This window comes from Hermetia illucens, chromosome 5 (assembly GCF_905115235.1).
Source record: "Hermetia illucens chromosome 5, iHerIll2.2.curated.20191125, whole genome shotgun sequence".
In the NCBI taxonomy this organism is placed as follows: domain Eukaryota; kingdom Metazoa; phylum Arthropoda; class Insecta; order Diptera; family Stratiomyidae; genus Hermetia; species Hermetia illucens.
In genome coordinates this window covers 38,245,187-38,264,722 of record NC_051853.1, presented here as the reverse complement: position 1 = coordinate 38,264,722, position 19,536 = coordinate 38,245,187, and the positions used below count along the sequence as shown (strand labels likewise).

General features: G+C 38.2%; 1 protein-coding gene across 1 annotated transcript in view; it reads left to right on the top strand.

Moving 5' to 3' along the window:
- The first annotated feature begins 1,821 nt into the window (after positions 1-1,821).
- Positions 1,822-19,536, top strand: part of LOC119658306 (nuclear factor of activated T-cells 5) — a 143,302-nt gene continuing 125,587 nt past the window's right edge. The window contains exon 1 of the mRNA XM_038065611.1: positions 1,822-2,468. Coding sequence (XP_037921539.1) covers positions 2,390-2,468 — 79 coding nt within the window. The 5' untranslated portion in view covers positions 1,822-2,389. The remainder of the gene's footprint in view (positions 2,469-19,536) is intronic.

Sequence of the window (19,536 nt, the reverse complement as noted above, 5' to 3'; positions counted from 1 at the left end):
CCGCTGGCGGGAGTAATGGTAACATCCGCCGGCACCACACGTAAGTGACTCCTGGCCACGTCACTGAAGGGTGTCGCTATTTCATTGCTTGCAGAACTCCAAGCTCTTGCCCTTAATTGCACTTAAAGGCAGTGAGTTCGCCTTCTGCTCGTTTCCCCGGCCTTCGTTGTTATATTCGTCGATAATTGATTGGCATTTGACAAGCTCCTTTCATCCCGCTTATCGACAGTAGTGGCCCCCTTATCCTTCGTAATCTAATATATATGACCTTCTGGTACTAGCTCTTGAGCAGGAGTGGACGACCGCCTCTTTGCTGGTTTCTATGACCGATATTCTTGTCAGTCCTTACTCTTTAGAGGACCTCCGACGTCGACGGTTTCTGGTGAGGAGTTCTTTGATGGCACTCGCTGCACGCAGCTCGACGACATAGGTTTCCAAGCTGGTAACCACTAGTCCGTCTGCCGGCTCGCTCCCAGGGGTCCCTGTTGTCGCTGTTAGCACAGCTCATCGGCTTCTGTCTCCTGGCTGGATGGCAGCAATTTGTCCTTGGATGATTGGCATCACCATATTTTCTCCTTTAATTGCCCGTCCTGTATTTTTGCTTTTTGGGTCCATGTCATTGTCCCATGTGTAATCCAGGGAAAATATCCACTCTGGGAAGCTCAGCTAAAAGATTAAGAGTGTTACTTTAAACTTAAGATGGCCAAGGTATTCGGAGTCTGCATACTAAAGACCAAGCTCTACATTGAGTACGTAGCACTCGGCGTATCCCGTTCCTTCTTGGCTTGGGTCCTGTTCATTTTGCAGTGCAGGACGATCCTCAGATTGTTGCTTCGAATGATCCCCCTACCAGATCCGCCTGGCATTAACACATGACCAGCAAGCAAAGAAATTCTCCTTAGTTTGATCAGCTCACTCCCAGCCCGTCCGAAAACGGATTTCAGCGCAAGTAGCTTCTGCTCGTTTCCCAGGTGTTTGTTGGTAGATTCTTCGAAAATGGACTGGTATTTAGCGAGGTCCTTTTCGTCCTGCTTATCGAGCTTAGTGGCCTTCTTATTTCTCGATATCTGGGTCAGTTATGTATGACCTTCTAGTACAGGCTCTTGAGCTCCACCGTGCAGTGAACCTCCGCTTCTTTGTTGGTTTAGGAGACCGACTTTGTTATCATTCCTTGCCCATCGCGGTCGGGGGTTTCCCCCCGATATCGATGGTTTCGGGTTAGGAGTAGCAAAGATACCTTTATTTTGAATTAGGGCAGCCTAAACTACTATTCCATTGGAAATCAAAAATGGTAGTAATTTTTATCTGATCTGATTCATTTCATTTTTCTTCCTTCTTTGGTTATTTAACATTTTTAAGCCCTGCACAACATGGATACATGGCCATACAAGGATATTATCGCTTCGTACTAGCAAGGACTACAACCTGTATGCACTGCTATCTTGTGGCCGCTACTTTGACCAATCGCCCACCTACAAACACCCTAATCAGTAATCTGAATGTATTTACCATTGAAATGATAGATGGCGCTGAACTATATGCAAATTATAAATTTTTATTCCAGGTTTTCCTGTAAATCCAGGAAAAATTGATGTAATTCACATCTATACGCCAAGCTCAACTGCTGTATCAATTTTATAGCTTTCGATTCGTAAATCTTGAGATCATTTAATATTATTTATCTCCTTTCGTTGTGAAACAAAATATCCGCCATTGTAACCCAACCCGAGACTTCGGATGTACCGAACAGTACTTCGTGAAAATTCGTCTACCGGCGACGTCATCCGAATTTGACACGAAATGAAATTCCTAAGTGGAAAATGTGTCAAAAGATCATGTTGTGATATCGAGTGCGAGTTATTTACGCAAAATTGCCCAATTTAATCGAAGTCAATTTTCCGGAAAGTTGTGCGTGCATATACGCCGAGACTCTACTTTCGCCGGTGAGTTAAAATCCAGTTGATTCGCTTCGAATCTTAGCGGAAAAACGTGAAGAAAACTCAAATCAGAATTCTCGCACTGAAAGTCTACAAACACAAACATAGGCCAAAGTGCCAAGTGCGGAGCGTGAAGCGAAGAGGAAAATATCGGTTCCATGGAGATTGCGCGCGGATTGCCAGGAGTTTTCATTTGATACTGTCGGCATTAATGCTCTCGGTGAAGTCGGGAAGGTCGTGCAACTGCCTAATCTGATTTACGTCCAACTCACGCCGGGCTCAGTGGCGGAACCTGGTTTTTGTCTGAATCTAAGAATCAAGTGCGAGCTGGTTTTCGAAGAGTGTCTGACTTGAAATCGGTCCACGGCGTGCGTCTTCAATGTGCCCCCACGTTCGGTGCAAAGCAAAATTCGCGTATTCGTAAACAAACCGCTGAAAGACAAGAACGAGTGATGTTGCTGAAATGTTCGAGCGCAGACCGAAAGTCGGTGTCCACGTCCAAAGGGAAGGGCTCCATTGCCCGCGGAACAGGTTTGTAAACATTCCATTTGCATTGGCTACTTAATTTGTACTCGTTCCATGTCACTGGATGGTATTTTGATTTGGAGTCGGCTCCCGTATGTTCAGGCAGAGTGAATCGGGTCGGCCCGCGAGGCCGTCGAACAGAGCCAACCTGTAGCGCCTCTAAGCATGACTGCGCCACGAGGAGCAACATATGTATGTGTTGCGCGCTCCAAAACTACTTGGGCTCCACGCGGGCCGGGGAGAAGTATAAGCGCCTCAGCGTGTGTTGTTTACATCTTCGACTTGGAACTGTCCGTGTAAAGCTCCGAACAGACGACACGACACACGACAATATCGATTATCTGCGAGCCGTGGCTGGTGACTGATTATTCCAATTCCTCTGGAACACACTGCCCACAACTGTAGGAACGGAGGAATGACTGCTCCGCGATATCAGCGTTGACTATAGATCAACCGCTCACACGCGGAAGCTAGACCTATGCAGATCTCGGCACCTTACGAGATACCATTTGCGTAAGTTCGGTCAGCGCTTTTCGTTGTTTACGCATTTTCACATTTGGCTCTGCGATTTTAGGCCACCCGATGAGCTCATAAGACGAAATCATTCAGTAGTGGCTGCTCGGCTGCTTTGTCCTGTCTATTTTTAGTCAGGCAACTGAGTCTTAACACTCGCCTGCAGCGAAGCAATGTTCGTCATCGTTTTTCTGGTGTCCACTGCACAGATGAGCGTAGAATTCCTGTTCTATTTTTAGTGGTCCTGGCGAAAGTACGAGCGAAGTGCGGGAACTCAATGGTTGACTGGGAAACACTCCCGCATCTTTGCGGTGTCGGGCTTGTTTGTTCACGTGACTTCTTCCAATGGAGCGAAGGAAAACAATCTCAATTTGGAAATAATCCGTAATTGATCTTTAATTTGTTTGCATACTGTCCTGGAAATGGCTCAAGTAAATTAGGTTGCTGTCACTCCTCAGCAGAATTAATTATAAAGACAGAACGGTATTTGCGACGTAATGGTATTTTTATTATACGAAAGGACATATCAGAAAATGGTACGACTGTGGTGACTCTGTCTGAAGCTCGGGCGCCGGGTCGAATTCTCGCCTGAAGGGTGGCTTGTGTCTATAATGTATGCACAGAATCGTCTTGATTTAAAATAATCTCCTCGAGAACGCCGTAATGTCTACCTGGCATGCCAAGCTTGTGTGCATAATTACATCATTTTTATCTGAAACGTCGTACTGTGTCTAAAAGGATGCGCTAAATATGGGCAAGCACATTAAAATGAATCGACTGAAACTTTTCACGAAAACCAAAAGAAACTGATTTCCACTCCATTTAAAAGTGCTTAACGTAATCACTGCCTCACATCGCACACGTGTGCATTATCCAGCCACGCCACACGTGCGTGCCATGGGCATGGCTATTGTAAAACGTTGTGGTTTGGCAATAAATGGAATCTATTGCGGCTGCCGTAGTGCTTTTTTTGATTGGATTGGTCTATAAGGTAGGCCATAGCTATAATGACAGTAAGGGTAGGTCATGGTCACCATGACCATCACTGTGGCAGGGCTATTCCAAGGACGTGAAGGTCTTGGGTGGATTTAGTGTGAGTACCTTTCCTGTAGTCATCTTTTTCGAATACGGATTGATTTGGTGCCCACAAGACGGATCCCGCGGTGACCATCACAACTGTATATTGAGTTTAGACTCACCATTCATACCAGTGGATTCAAGGCAACTCACCAATGCAACTCCCTTTATTGAGCCCAAAAGGAGCTTTGCCCGCAATATGAACGTAACCACAGCTATTATGGCGCATCCACAAGGGGCGTACAACACAACAGATAAGAGGTCACAGGAAAACATTAACACTGGGGGCTGTCCACCGCAGCCACTATGATCATTCATTCATCACATTGCCGAAGAAGTAGTGTCGAGAAGCTCTCTCCGTCGTCGGAAAGTAGTACACGGGGATATGTTAGCGTATCGGAGTGCATCACTGCTAGCAAAGCAAAAGCTAAAATTAAAGATATAGTTCATTATCTGAATGAACATATTATCTACAGGACTGCCCATATTAGTCAAAATTATTCAAATTATTAGTTCTCCTGTGTATAATCTACAACAAAAGTCTAGAAGGATGCTACTTTCCCCCTTTTAAGGAAGGAGGCCCCCATAATCCCTATCTTCAAGTGCGGAGTCCCTTTTCTTGCTGTTAACTACTGCCCCATTTCTCTACTCTCCTCTTGCTCCAAAATCCTCGAAAGGTACGTCAACGACTGTTAACCGCGCACTTCGGTCATCTCATTGTCAATGAGCAGTATGGTTCCGTGAAACATAGATTTTCGGCTTCAAACCTTCTGGTCTTGACCAACTTCGTTGCTAAATGCTTAAATTCACGACAGGAGGTGCATGCTATTTATACTTCTCCAAAGCCTTTGATACCATAATATTCTCCTCTCTAAACTCTCTCTAATCAACTTCTCTCCCTCAATCATCTCCTGGCTCTCCTCCTATCTGTCACCGTTCTTGAAGAGTTTCTTTTCATGGTTACTCATCTCGTTGCTTCTCTCCTTCCTCTGGTGTTCCCCAAGGTTCTATACTTGGCCCCCTATTCTTCCTGTTGCCTCGCCTCCACCCTCATCTACTTCTATTTTCTTTACGCAGATGACCTTAAAGTATTCTTGTCTCCACTGGACTGGGCTCTCTTCCAGTCCAACCTTCATATAAGGTATACCAGAAAGTTCTGTCAATTTTTGAATTAAAAGAAAATAACACAATTTTCATATATTTAACAAAAATTTATTATAGAATATACTTTCCATCGTTACTTATGACTTCTAGCCAACGACCACGCCAACTTGTAAAAGGTCTGGCATTATCATGATGCAGTAGATGCAGTATAACGTGCTTCCTATTGAACATCGTCGGCCTCTTTTCTCTTATTGCTTTATTTAAATTATCCATTTGCTTACAGTATCTCTCCGAATTTAACTTTTCACCAGGCTTCAAAACCTCATAATGTATTGGTCCTTGGATGTCTCACCATATACACAACATTCTCTTCTTCAGCTCGGCTTAGAAGTGGAGGGGGGCAGGCTGTCCGGGCTTGCAATATCCTCTTTTCTACACGATGTTTTCGTATGTAATCCATTTTGGAACCGAGCAAGCATATAACGACTCGATCATGCAAATTTTTCTCGCTTAACTCATGAGGCACCCATCTGTAATATTTATAGACCAATCCTAGCTTCCCAATGTGGTCGGAAATGGTTTGTTGAGATAAACTCGACTTCTCTGCAATCTCCGATGTTGTCAAAAAGGGATCTTGCTTTATCATAGTCGTGATAATGTCATCGATCAAAGATGGTCGTCCTGTCACACATCTTCTGCACGTTCTTTCAGAAACTGCACTTACACCAAAAACTTTCACTAAATTTCAACACGCTTATCTAGCGTCGAACATTGATCACTGTCAACGCAGTCAGACCTACTAATAATGTCGAAATATCCAATTTCTTTATGGACATGTGGAGTTTTACCTTGCTACGCTATCATAGACGGCCTTGAAGGCAATAAAGAGATGATACACGTGATGGCCATATTCTAACAGTTTCTCCATCGATTGGCGCAGAGAAAGAAGCTGATATGCCGCTGATTTGTGGTCGAATTTATTTATTATAAAGGCCAGAAAATTAACAAAAGTTTTTTATTGTTGAATCTGGAGCATACTTATCATACATTCTTCAAAAACAAAGCAACAAACTCCCGGCCTTAAAAAATAAGCATATGTTATTTGTGTCGAAATATTCAAACTCTTCTTCAGATTCTTTGAGAACGCTTATTTATTTATTTAAATTTTTATAAACTTGCGAGTTGTGAAAATCGCGGGAGAAAAAACCAAAATAAATTTAGGAGCCTAGTGACGTCAAGTCAAATTAAATTAATATAAATCTTCCATAAATTTGCACATAAATTTATTTGCAAATCCAAAATGAATGCTGTAAAGATAATGCAGCGGGGATAGTGCAATTAATGCATTTTTTAAACCTTATTAACGTTTTTCAACGTAATTTGTGACATACATGCTTTCAGTTTTTAGTATGCTGGAATGGGAATGAAATTTGAAATGTTTATAATTTGAAATTCCCAGTTGTTTTTCAAAAATTGGAAATTTTGTTAGATTGGTCTATAGAAATGTTGTTTTATGAGAATGGTCTATAGAAATGATTTTCATTATTACTGGAAACTTGTGAAAGATAGGGGGAAGGGTTGGATTTTCTATTCACCCCGAAGGTAATGTGAAGTTTATGAAGGAGAAAGGAGGAGCAACCCTCTGTTACCCCACCATAGTGGCGCTCTTTTCATGTCAAAAAGTTTAACTAATTATCCGGAAACTCATATGTCTCCAAATTATCAACTGCTGGAAAACTTTACAAAAGCCTAGGTCTAAAATTAATATTGAAATTCACTATTTTCACAGCAATCTGAACAGATTCCTCGTAAATCTTGGGTTTTATAATAAAAGACAAGGAGAGGGATTCCATCATAATTTGAAAACATTGGAAGATAGGTATCAAGGTTGATGGGACAATGATCATCACATCACACATGAACATCACTCGAAAATGTCTTAAAGGTACTTATGTGAGAATGCCTCGAAAAAAATATTCACATAGGATAAGATAATAATAATCAACAACATGACAAATGAAGTAAAAAAGTGAAATTCGGATGTATATTCTAATTGATAAAACTTCTCATTCCAGCTTAGTCGGTTTTAGTCTTGGCGGCACCAAAATCATTCCTTCTCTTACTAATTGCTCAAACTCAAATATTTAGCTACATTTCTGCATAATAAATAAATGTTATCTTAGTTCTTGGCAAATCATCATAGTATAACACACGTCATACAGGGGACAGATTTTCATTCATTCCGTTACCAAATCATCAATGGCGGGCACGTGTATATCATGACCTTGGAAGGCTGAAAAATAATCATATCTCAACAAAGTTTCACGATAGGGCACGTGCACTGAAGTATTTTCGATTGGACAGGGAATGGGTTAAGGTATCGAAGTATTTATTTTTATTACACATGTAAATTTGGTTTATGTCCCAAAAATTTGCTTTTCATTGAGGAAATGACGCGTTTCCAAAGTGAACAGAATTTTTTACAAAACAAGATCTTTATTTTGACAAATAAAAACAGTGCTGAATTTTGGCAATTTAAAAAAAATCTGTTTTGTACAAAAAATGCATTTAGTAGAGTCTTGCTAATCCGTATCTATTAAAACCAGCCCAATGCAGATTATGCGAAAATCCAAATCCATTAAAACCGACCCAATCTAGATAATGCCGAAATTCGGATTATCAAAGCATATAAAAATTACATATTAAAGTAAAACATTTACAAACGCTTATTCATTTATTATAACAAATAAAACATAATTACATACACCGCAAAAAAACAATCCGTTCAAGATTAATTTTTTTATGACGTTTTCCTGTTTAATTGTTGTCTCATCGCTGACAATTTCAACGGAGGAATTGTCGTCAATAAGGAGGGGTAAATTATTGTCATCGCCAACGTGCGCGTCACAAATTTTCGATCGTGACAGTTGATTATTTTCATTGATTTCCTGAAACAAACCAAAAAGCTTTCAACCTCAATGCAGCCAAAAATAATCAAAATCAGAAATTTTGCAAGAAAAATATTTCAATTTTCACCATTTTTAAAGTTTAGTTTACAAAACAAAACGTTATTCAAATCGGTTCAATGTCTGTCTGTCTGTCACATGCACTTTTCTCAGAAACGGGTATACCCATTGACGCGAAATCTGGTGAGAAGGTGGGAACTGTGCCCAGACATGCAGTCAATGATATATTTCTACGTGGAAATTAAGGGATTTCCTCATACATATAAAAGGGGGGTGTAAAACTTTTTTTCACCGAATATAGTCATGTTGAGTATCAAATGAAAGGTCTTAATAAGTACTTGTCGATGCCGGTCCTAGTTTTGACATTTGTTAGAAAGATGTGGAGTGGGAGGGGTCGAAACAAACCCTTTCATACCTCAAGAGCCGAGTTTCCGGTTTCCCAACTTGTTATTTCACTAAATACGTAAAAAGGGCCACCCTTTAAAATATGATTTTTATCACAAATGCTGGTCATATTCTTGGTAATTTTGTAAGGAATCACAGGTCTAAATTTAATAATGATCGATTCATTATCCTTTGAGCTAGAATTCCTGCAAATATGAAAAACGTCGTTTTGAAAAAAACGCATCTGAAAAATCTCCTTTTGAATATGGAGAGATTTATCACTCTTAATTACGAACAAAATGCAGTTACAACAAATACAAATGCACTAGTGCAAGCGACTGACGTGAAGTATTTATAAATACACTATTTAGGTAACGCTACCAGCGTTGAAGGGATATAAAGCGACTACCTCCTGGGCCGTGGATTTCGTTCCTGTATCCGATAATCGCTCGCTTGTATCCCTATAAAATCAAAACGACCATGAATTTCCCTTTGAAATTTCTGCAGCGTATTCTGGGATAACTAGGCTAACGATCTATACAATAAAAAATGTTGATTGTGGAAATTCCTAATGTGGTTTTCCCCCCCAATAATTAGAGGGATAATCCTTCTGGGCGAACTTCTTGTGGAAAAAGGCCAGGTCCTAGTATTGTTTGTATTATAAAATATTGTACACCTGCTCTGCAGAATCCACGGATTCTTTGCTATGAACGCTGTTGTCCCCATTCGTTCATGAAAAATGATGGAACCGCGTCAACAGTTTAGGGGTTTAAAACGTTAACCCAAAACCTTGTCCCAGAGGAGCCATTTCACAAAACTTACTTCTGTTGATGGGTCTGATGTGAGCACTACCAAGCTGAAGCTACTTGGTAATGCTTTATTGACGCATGTGACGAGATCCTAGAAGGTGTCTACGTTTGTCTTTGCGTCTGGGTCTGATGTGAGCACTACCAAGCTGATGCTTCTTGGTAATGCTTTATTGACGCATGTGACGAGATCCTAGAAGGTGTCTACGTTTGTCTTTGCGTATTTTATTTAGTGTATCCCACTAAAACAAAGTTTAAGGAAATCTTCTTGTTTCATGTGAACACGTCATGTGGGCTATCCTACAGTATTGTCACAAAACAAGTTAATTCGTTGACTGGATGCGCCTTTAGCAAAAAGTCAATGTATGTCGTGTAACAGTCTTAGCCAACCTTAAACGTATTTTTTCTCGAAAAGTACTTTTTAGGCACGAGGTCCCTTTCTTCCGAGGCGGTCACATATGTAGATTGCAATAATTTAACCATGGTGAGTATGATGTTCTGTTAAATTTATCTTTTATAGCGGGTTGAAAAATTACGTGAACATTTTTCTGAAAGGCTATAATCCTTTTTCCTCTAAAGACAGAACGTGCGTACGGCAAGAAGCTTTTCCAATAATGAAATTTGACTAAACGTAGGACGTTTTCACCTATTGGTTGGATAAATGCGGTGCAATTAGGAGGAAGATATGGAGCTACAATTTTGCCTTTATTGCGTGTTGCACGTATGCATTTTCAATAGGTGAGATTATTCTCTGTGTGAAACCATCTTATTTGTTTCACAAACAATTCCAGAAACCGATTTACGAAAAGAGTTGAACTCATCGATTCTCTTCGTCGAATAATATTTTACTGGAACTGGAAGGTCAGTGCGGTTGTCAAATTGTTTTATTAAAAACAAAACCTTTTTGAAATCGGTTTGCTGTTTGTCTTATTGTCGCCCGCACTTTTCTCTATGAAGAAACATACTTTCTGGCGGAAAGCCAGCTATTATTAACAAAGTTATAATAGGCCGAATTTGCCTCTTTTCCGTCACATTATTACTCCTTAAGAATTGAAATGTCAGTAACATCGAATTTAATATTAGGTATAGCAACTATATATGGTCCCAGTGTGCCAAAATATTCATACATAAAAAATTAACAAAACCTATACCTGAACCGCAGGTTTCAGACCTTATTAACTTGATGTGTACCATTTCCAGTTATACACGTAAGAAAAGTCATTCCCGTTCGAGGTTTCCCCTTGTGAGCCAGCTTTCTCGGCAGTAGCATTCGATCAGGAAAATATTTCTAGAATAGTGCTGATTCATCCGTATTATATAATATATTTGGATCGGGACTATATTCAGTTTGTTAATTTTTTCGAGTAATGTTCGTACAAGGGGTTACGCGACAGATAAGTCAGTAGACAGCTTCTCTCGAATCATCTTGAGATAGCGAAGACCATATCTTTTTAAGACTTTATGTAAAACAAAACTTTATTAAAAACTGTCCATTGTGTGTCTGTCTGTCATACGCATTTTGCTCAGAACTCGCAGCCATGAAAAATTTATAGTAGTAATTAAAATAATTTGGAAGTCTGCGATAACTACATACACTGTTTAAAAAGGTGTTTACTGATCATTGTTTTATTTAATGCAATTGGAATTAGCGAAACTATGGTCGAGTGGGGATACAAGAGACATCATGAAAGTGTTTGATTTTTCACCCTACCCGCACTACCAAAAGATCCGGATTGATCAGAGAGACTACTGTATATTGACACACCTTATTATCCTTCCTTTTTATATGCCTTTGGTAGATATTCTAGCTGTACGTTTCAACCAATTTGGTTTCAGTTATGCGCGCCATGTGAAGGATTGTCATGAAAAAAGTTAACACTTCTGATTTTTTCAATATGCATTCACCGTTCATGGTGAATATGCATTCACCTGATACATATGGGACCAGAACCAATTGAACCCTTTCACTTTATACCCCGCACGGCCATATTCTATGAAAAGACAAAATTACACTCCCTTTTCACATGCATGGAAGGCCTCTGCTTAAACACAACACAAAGTGACGCTACTTGCTCCACCTAAAGGGATACAGAAATCACAAGTTCTCACCAAATTTCGTGATAATCGGTCCAGCCGTTTCTTAATAATTCGGATGTGGTAAACAAACAAATATTGAGTCGATTCTAAGTACATTTTAGTTCAACTTCTTTTTTTGCAGTTTCTGTTTATATTGATTTAAAATGACAGCACGATAATTGATAACGAAATTGGAAAACCAAAACGATCATTTGAGTACTATGATCGATTCGCCCTTAAGCAAAGGACGCAAATAATACGAAAATAAACTTCATGCAATGAAAAGTATAATTTTTTCGATTTATCAGTATCGATTTCTCTACAACTAATAGCGACATTAATATCACTTTTTTAGAGTGATAATAAGTGATTATTTGAAATTTGTATATTTTAAACTATCAATGAGATTGGAAATAGAAAAAGATGAGGAAGAGCTCTAGAAAAAATTAAAAATATATCAGAAAACACAGGCTACAAATTTAGGAGAAAATTATTCATAAAAGTAATATATTTTTAAAACTTTCATCTCAATTGTATCATTTGTTTAAAATAAATGCTTCTGAACAAAATAAAATCAAAACAATTGAAATACATTTTATAAGAGCCGAGAAATTATAGTTGGCGAAAACCCCAGGTAGCCATTGCAAAATGTGGTCTTATTTCCCTCAAATTATAAACTTAGGCTCGTGTACGTTTTTGTTGAATTGATAAGTTAAAATTTTGCAAAAAAAAATGTTCAAGAAGAAATTTGTACTTTATTTCATCTTTATATTCTAACATAACGTGCAGTAGATGATAAAAGTATTGCTATACTGACAAAAAGTTAAGATAATTCGTCTAAAAGGTAGTGGAGTTTTAGACGTAGGATTAACTTGTTAAATTAGTAGCTTGATGTCGATGGTGAGGTAGGTATTTATTCTTAATAGCTAGTACACTTGTGTGTAGATGGCATTTAAGCCTTCGCTGTTTTTAAGGATGCTTCCTTTCCAGGTGAGCTTAGCATCGAGGGTCATATCTAACTATTTAGCCTCATTCGCCTGTGACACGCCTTATCTGTTGATGATGGCTTCTATACTGGTTTCTCTTTTTAAGGTTTTGTGTAAACCAAAATTAATCAAAATCGGGTTACTGTTTATCATTCTGTCTGTCTCACGCACTTTTCTCAGAAACGGTTGCTTCTATTGGTACGAAATTTTGTGGGAAGGTAGGGACTGTGCAGCCTTAAACAGACTTGTATCAATGATGAAGGGAACAAGTGGCTCCCAAAATATCGGTAATTGCAAGGTAAATAAATATTACTCGCGAATAGAAGAGCAAATCTTAATAATTTTAAATTCGAAACCTATTTGTTTTGTGTTCTCAGGTCATCGGCAGGTATCGGTTAGTTTTCAACTTTTCGCACTGGGGTTAGGTTTGTTGATGCTTGCGTATCTAGGGGCTGGAAGCTACTTTCTACATGCTTCGCGAAGAAATCTACTCTATTGTTCACGTTCCCGTTATCCTGTTTTATAGATGGGATTTATTGTCTGGGTCTTTTTGATCTCTCGCAGCCTTACTTCACATGGAGCCTATGCCTTTGGGGCTGTCAAACTTGAAGTATATCTGCTGAAGGATTCCTTCTTGTATTTATTAAAGAAGGCTTTTATTTTGTTTGATTGGAAGTTTAAATTGTTTCCTCTTTCCATTGTGCGGTTTTTTTGTCATACTTTGTTTGCTCTAGGTTTCTCTGTAATTAGTTCGTTGACCGCTGCAGCTCAATATATTTCTTATTTAGTCCGCAATGAACAGGAGTGCTTTGCCAAACTATCTCTTGTATTTTCATTGTTAGCAGATCGATTTCTCCCTTTTAAACGTTTTCTTCAACGTATGATACTGTCCACTCTATTAGTCAACCTGGGATTATCTTCCCTTTTTGACTGACTAGCATTCTAACAAACGAGTGATCGAACATTTAAGATTCCCTTAGTTACGTGAAATCGATGACATCAAGTGTTTTTGTCACGCTCTGAGCCGATTGTTGTTAGCCTGGATCCCCACTATCCATTTTTCGCGTTAAAGTCACCTCATAAAATGAAGGAGCTTCCAATAAGATTGAAGGTTACACAACTTAACAATTTTGTTGAATAGTTGTACACGAATAATCACAAGTTGCATTGCATTTCCTTTAGCAAAGATTGTAGTCCTCCCTCTAGCTTGCTGGTTGGGATATGTTGCGTGGTATGAGAAAAGGTCATTAATTTTAGCGTTGGTGGATCCCATACAGTGACCTTTCGAGATAAGGCGCAGCGACATTCCTTTACATCTTAGCTTCTATAGTTTCCGTTACTTGCAATTGGCCGGGTGTTGGTCTTTACAATTTACACGCTTTGCCGGGGAAGCTTTGTTTCGACATTTCGTTTCTTGTTTGCAAAATCCAGGCCAGTTGTTTACTGTGTGGTATTCTATTGGCTCATTTACACTGGCGCTGCCACACTTCACTGGGAGTGAACTAATGTGAGATATTCAGGATTCAGTTTCCTGCTGAAGCTTTTTAATTTGAGATCTAGGCTGTAATGTAAATTTCTCTAGCCTGGAGGGTTTTTCTCGGAATTCTCCATTTTCCTTTTCCTGAGGTGTTTTCTCTACATTATTGATTGGTTTTATAACTTTAGATTTCCCTTCCTTTGTACGGGTTGGATTTTTGATTGGTAGTGATGATCTGATAACCCTTGAACTTCTATTAAAAAGTTCGATCAAATGCTATAAAAGGTCCGTTGGACCGACCTCCTGATAGTGTGGATTTTCTAGTACAACTCGTCTGTCACCTACCTGTCACCTAGAGTATTTAAACCATTGTTTTGTCCCATTGCATATGAATGGGTGCAATTTATATCTGTTGCCAGGTTTCGCGATCCCTGTGTTAGAATATGCGCTAGGATGTTCAGGTTTGTTCATCAGACGACGACGGTTGTGTGTCCAATCCAAGAGTATAACTAGGAGGTGTGAGTCGGCTTGATTCAAACATGGACTAGGATAATTACTAGCCTTTAAAGGTAATCAGGAACTTTACCCTGTGTAACGGAGTCCGGTCATAAAGTTACTGTAGAATCGCGAAAAAATGAAGTCTCGGTAACAGTTGTCCGTTATCACACAAAAAATACGGAGGAATACATCTAATGAAAAATAAAAAGTTGAGTCCCCTTAGTGTTAGCAGATCGAGGACACCGTGATGCGTAATTCTGAAAAAAGCGCCACGATTCTGGCGGAAGATTTTTTGACATGTACGGTGAAACTGGTTCCCCTAAAATATACCCTGAGTCTTATGAGAGGCGTCCAGTCATAAGAAAGGCTTTCCATAAACAGTGTACTCCCTCAAAAATGGACTCCAGAAGGTATTGTAGAAAGCTTCGAACTTTCGTTTCGAATATGTAATTGCTACCAAAGATATACATGCGAAATATTAAAATTTTAATCGATTTCCTTTTAAATCCATTCATTTTTCTTACCATATAATTACTTTTATTGTACCCGAAAGAGTTCATTTTCCTTACTTTTCTTGACTGACTTAAAAATATAATTATCTTAATTTTGTTTAGGTAATTTCTTTATATTGTCCCATGCATGTTTAGGGGTCCATTATTCAACCTTCACTCTCCTAGAAGGATTATTCGTGGTGTACTCATACTTTTGTTATTCACTGTTTGTTAGGAACCGTAAGTACGTAATTTTATAATTGTTCCGCAATGGATTGCTTTGCAGTATTGCTGTTAAAGAGATTGATTGATGTTATGGTAAAACTCAGCGGAAGTAGCTAACCTTTGCGTTTTGTCTTAACACGTGTCTTGTATTGACTCGACAGTTGGCAAGTTCATTCAACTGAGTAACCTCAAACCTAGATAGCGAAACAATGCGTCTAACAATTTAGCGGTTATTGTACCGAACGTGGTAAAAGAAGGGTATTTTTTAGATTGTGTCTTACTCTCTAGATTTACTTCATTCTTTTCATATAATTTTAGATATTTATGTATGTAAAAAAATCAGCCATAATTTCTGTTCAAACTACTATCACCTTATTTACATATATAAAATGTTCTTTATAACAATTGGGATTTATTACTCCTTCTCTTTTAGTTGCTTGTGATGCACGACTTGAAGAGGGGGAACTACTCGCAATATCAGATTTTTTGCCAAATGAGTATGATAACTGATAATAGTGTCTCGATAGCAAAATAGTCCTGAGCTATGATTTGGTTTGTAAAACGGAGAGGAAAATGCACAGATTTGTTCTGAAAATGGGCCTATCTCTTGAAGATTATGTTTTCAGGAGATCTATATGAGCCTCAAAATTCAGTTACAAAATCCGTCGATTTGGAAAATGACTCCTATTCAAAATAGCCGATTCAATAATTCCTCACCTCGTCTCAGGGCGATAATTGACTCTCAAAGTGTCAAATATCTACATTTTCATTTGTTCTGCTGATAATATAGGATAAGATATTATTGATAGAATCACAGGTTAACTTCCGTTTTAGAGTAAATTAAACCCTAAATTTATTTAAAATAATTCACTTCGTCGTCCATTAATTGCACGGTTTTCCTCAATAAATGGAATTATTGGCGATGCTCACATAACATTTGAATCAACGCTTTGTTATTTCAAATTGACTTCGTGCTTGACTTCATATATAATATTTTGTTTTCTATACAGTAATTGATAACAGTTAAATGTAAACTACAATGAAGCCCCAAATATACTTACTCTTCGCTTCTTATATTTGCTCTACATCCATTTGCCGTTTACTTTCTGGGAAATCATTAGATTTTCCAAATAGAAGTATTGCCAATTACTACATTTCGTCGTTCCTTGGTGTAAAAATCACGGTGCGAACGAATGAAAAAGTCAACAAATCTATCTCTTGCTGATTACTCTTCATTGCTTTGGTTATCAAAATTCACATATGATCTACAAGTCATCACGTCTCTCATTCGTGAACTTTGATCATGGATTTAATCCGCTTCAAATTAGTTTTTCGTCAGCAACCATCCAGGGAAAGTATATCTAGTGCTCGTACTCATAGTATGGTTTGTAGCTTCGTAAAGGTGAATGATTTTACAAATTTGGACAGATGAATCTGGTATTTTCCGGTAGTTTTGAAATTCAACAGTTACTCTAGCTCTGCATGAGCCAATTTTTATCTTTTATAATCTCATTTTAATGTTCTGACACGTGCCCTCAATGAACAAGTAATCTAGAAGCACACGCATCTTTTATCACAAATTCAATGCCAAATTTGCTAAATTTGTCAGACTATGAATTATTAATATTGAGTTTAACCTTCGGATTTGATGGATGGTTTTATTCTTTTTATTTGGGGGTTACTGCAATCAATGCTTACTTGTCGAATGTTACTACTAAAATTTTATCGACCATTCTCAGTATCTGATTAAAATAATATGAAGTCTTCTTCAGACGGGTTGATATCTACGTAGAACGCGAGGTTATTCTATTTTATGAAGTAACCAAGCTAGTAGCTATCCCATAGATGGTAAGGTAAATTTTGTTATAAAACGAAATTTATTTATTCATTCATCCAAATCAATTTCATTCTCTTCAAAATAGTCTTCCCGTAATACAATGTACTTTTCAATTCCTCGAAGCATGGCAAGGAGCCGTTTCCTAGCATAACCTTCAAAGTAATTCTAATTGAATTTCTTTCATAGATTCAAAGCGGTTCCCCCGTAGCGATCTTTTGAGTTTGGGAAATAGTCGGAGGTCACGCTAAGCTAAGTTAGGCAAATAATGTGGTTGTGAAACCATATAAGTTGAGTTTTTGGCAACATACAAAAACAACGGGCTGTCTTTTCATAAACCCGACCTCTTCTTGTGGTAGACGGTGCATAGCACTCAAATGGTATTTCTTGTTGACAGCTTGGCACTGCAAATGTAACTTAATACACAACTATGCGATAGTCTAAGAAAACTGACAGAATAACTTCAGTTTTTGAGAGACTTTGGCAAGATCATTTTGATCTTGTCTCCCCTTGACAGTTACTCATACAAGTATAAGAGGTGTGTAGAATTTTTTTCAAATTAAAGACCTCGATTAATACTTTACGAATCATTAGTTTTGACATGAGTTGCAAAAGGGAGAGGGGCGAGGGTCCGAAAAGGGTCTGTTACTTCAACGCAACTATCTGAAACAAAATATGGTAGTCCATGTACGTGCAGCCTAGGTTTCAAAACCGTGCCAATACCGGTTTAAATAAAGTTGATAATAGCAAATAACCATATTTATAATAAGTTTATTTTTTAGAAATTGACTAGGAACCCTCCTTAAGTTTATCCTAGAATCAATAACTTGCAGTAATATAGCAATTACTACTACCATTACTAACAAACTTATAAAGGGTCAAAGTTGTTACTTTTGTGCAATTTTCATACATTATAAGACTTTCAAAGTCAGTATTATACTAAAGCGAATGGTCTGACATACTAAATGCATAAACATTACTAGGTAGGTATAAATGGGACAAATGACCACTCAAATGTGCTTATGTAAGCAATACACAAAACCTTTCATTGAGTGTTTTGATACAAACGAGATCTGACCCTTTTGAGCCCCCAATTGATCCTTCAGAATTGTTGCAATTAATCCAATTGAAACTCCATCCATATCAACAAGGGCTCTAACTGACGATTTCCGAGCACTAACTCCTTAATTTTCATGCCCTGTTGTTCAGCAGCTAAGGCTGATGGTCGACCGTTCCAGATCATCGCTTTTTGCCTTCTTTGAAGTTTCCATCCTTAGGGCGCAATATGGGAACTAATGTCGTAAAATATAATCATTTAGATTAAGTTCTTGTGGAAGCGAGATCCAAGCGCAAAATACGCCAGGTAGTCATCGTAGACAAGTCCAGCTGTTGTGAACGAGGCGGCTAAACTCGCTTAAATAACTACAATAATATTTGAAATAATTAAAACTTGCTTTTTCTATTCGCTAGTGTTATTTATTGGTCTTGCAAATACCGATATTTCGGGAACCATTTGCTCCCTTCATCAGTGTTAACAAGTCTGGACTAATTATTTCAAATAATTAAATAGCTAGAAATACCGCGTAATTACACTCAGAACGGCAATATTTTTATAATTATGTATAATATGATGTCGTTTTGGTGGCTTAGTTTCATGTAGAGTAATTTCACATTCCAGCTTAAGGGGTTCATCCCATGTGATGGCCGTTTTTTTCGACTTCTTTTGGTTTTTTTTTTTTTTGTGAAGAAGTAGATAAAGATACAAATACGAATTTTTCATCATATATTTACTAATATCTTGAGCATAATTTAATAATAATTTTCCCAGCCCGATAGCATAGTTCATTAATAAAATGCAGAGAAAGTTACACACCCATTTCCAAAAAAAGGTGTTTTTCTGCTGCCACGCTGTGATCATGTTAAAGGAAAACTGTAAACGGCATTTTAACGTGCGGACCTAACCATCCGCAAACTAGGATTATTAAAAAATATTAAAAGCTAAATTTTTTGTGCCTTGTTAAATTTTTTTTTTTTTGTAAATTTTGGTGAATATGAATAAAAAACCTACCGGATAATTCGCAATTATGGTTTATAGTTTGCGGACCGTAGAAATATGTGCTGAATAAGTCGTGAAAATTTCAAAGAATATGTGCTATATGCCTCTGGTCTGGGCAGACCACATGTGCCAAACCTAAGTTTTCGAAACTATCGCCAAACGGTGGGTTAAACATACTATTTTGATTATTAATTTTAAATAGATATCGGAATGTTTCGAGGCCTAGATTTTCATATATAGTAGGTGCATCATAGTCTCTTTTTCTGATTTTTCCCCATTCCCCATTTCTTACTCCCTTATTTTGGGATCAATATCAGGTGCCTGTTTGAAAAAGTAGAAGTCACGACTTTTCATTTCATATCCTATACGGATACATTTAGAAAAAAATTTGAACCGCTCTTTTTATATGTAGGAAGCAGACAATACCTTTCACTGTATGCGTGGGATTTCCCAATTTCCGTATGCACATCAAAATGCAGCGGTTTGCGGTTTCGTCCAGGGCAGAGGCAACTCATAAGACGCTGCCTCACCTCTGTCCTGGGAACAGCGTGACTGAAGTGATTACAAGTTGGCATTTGTTC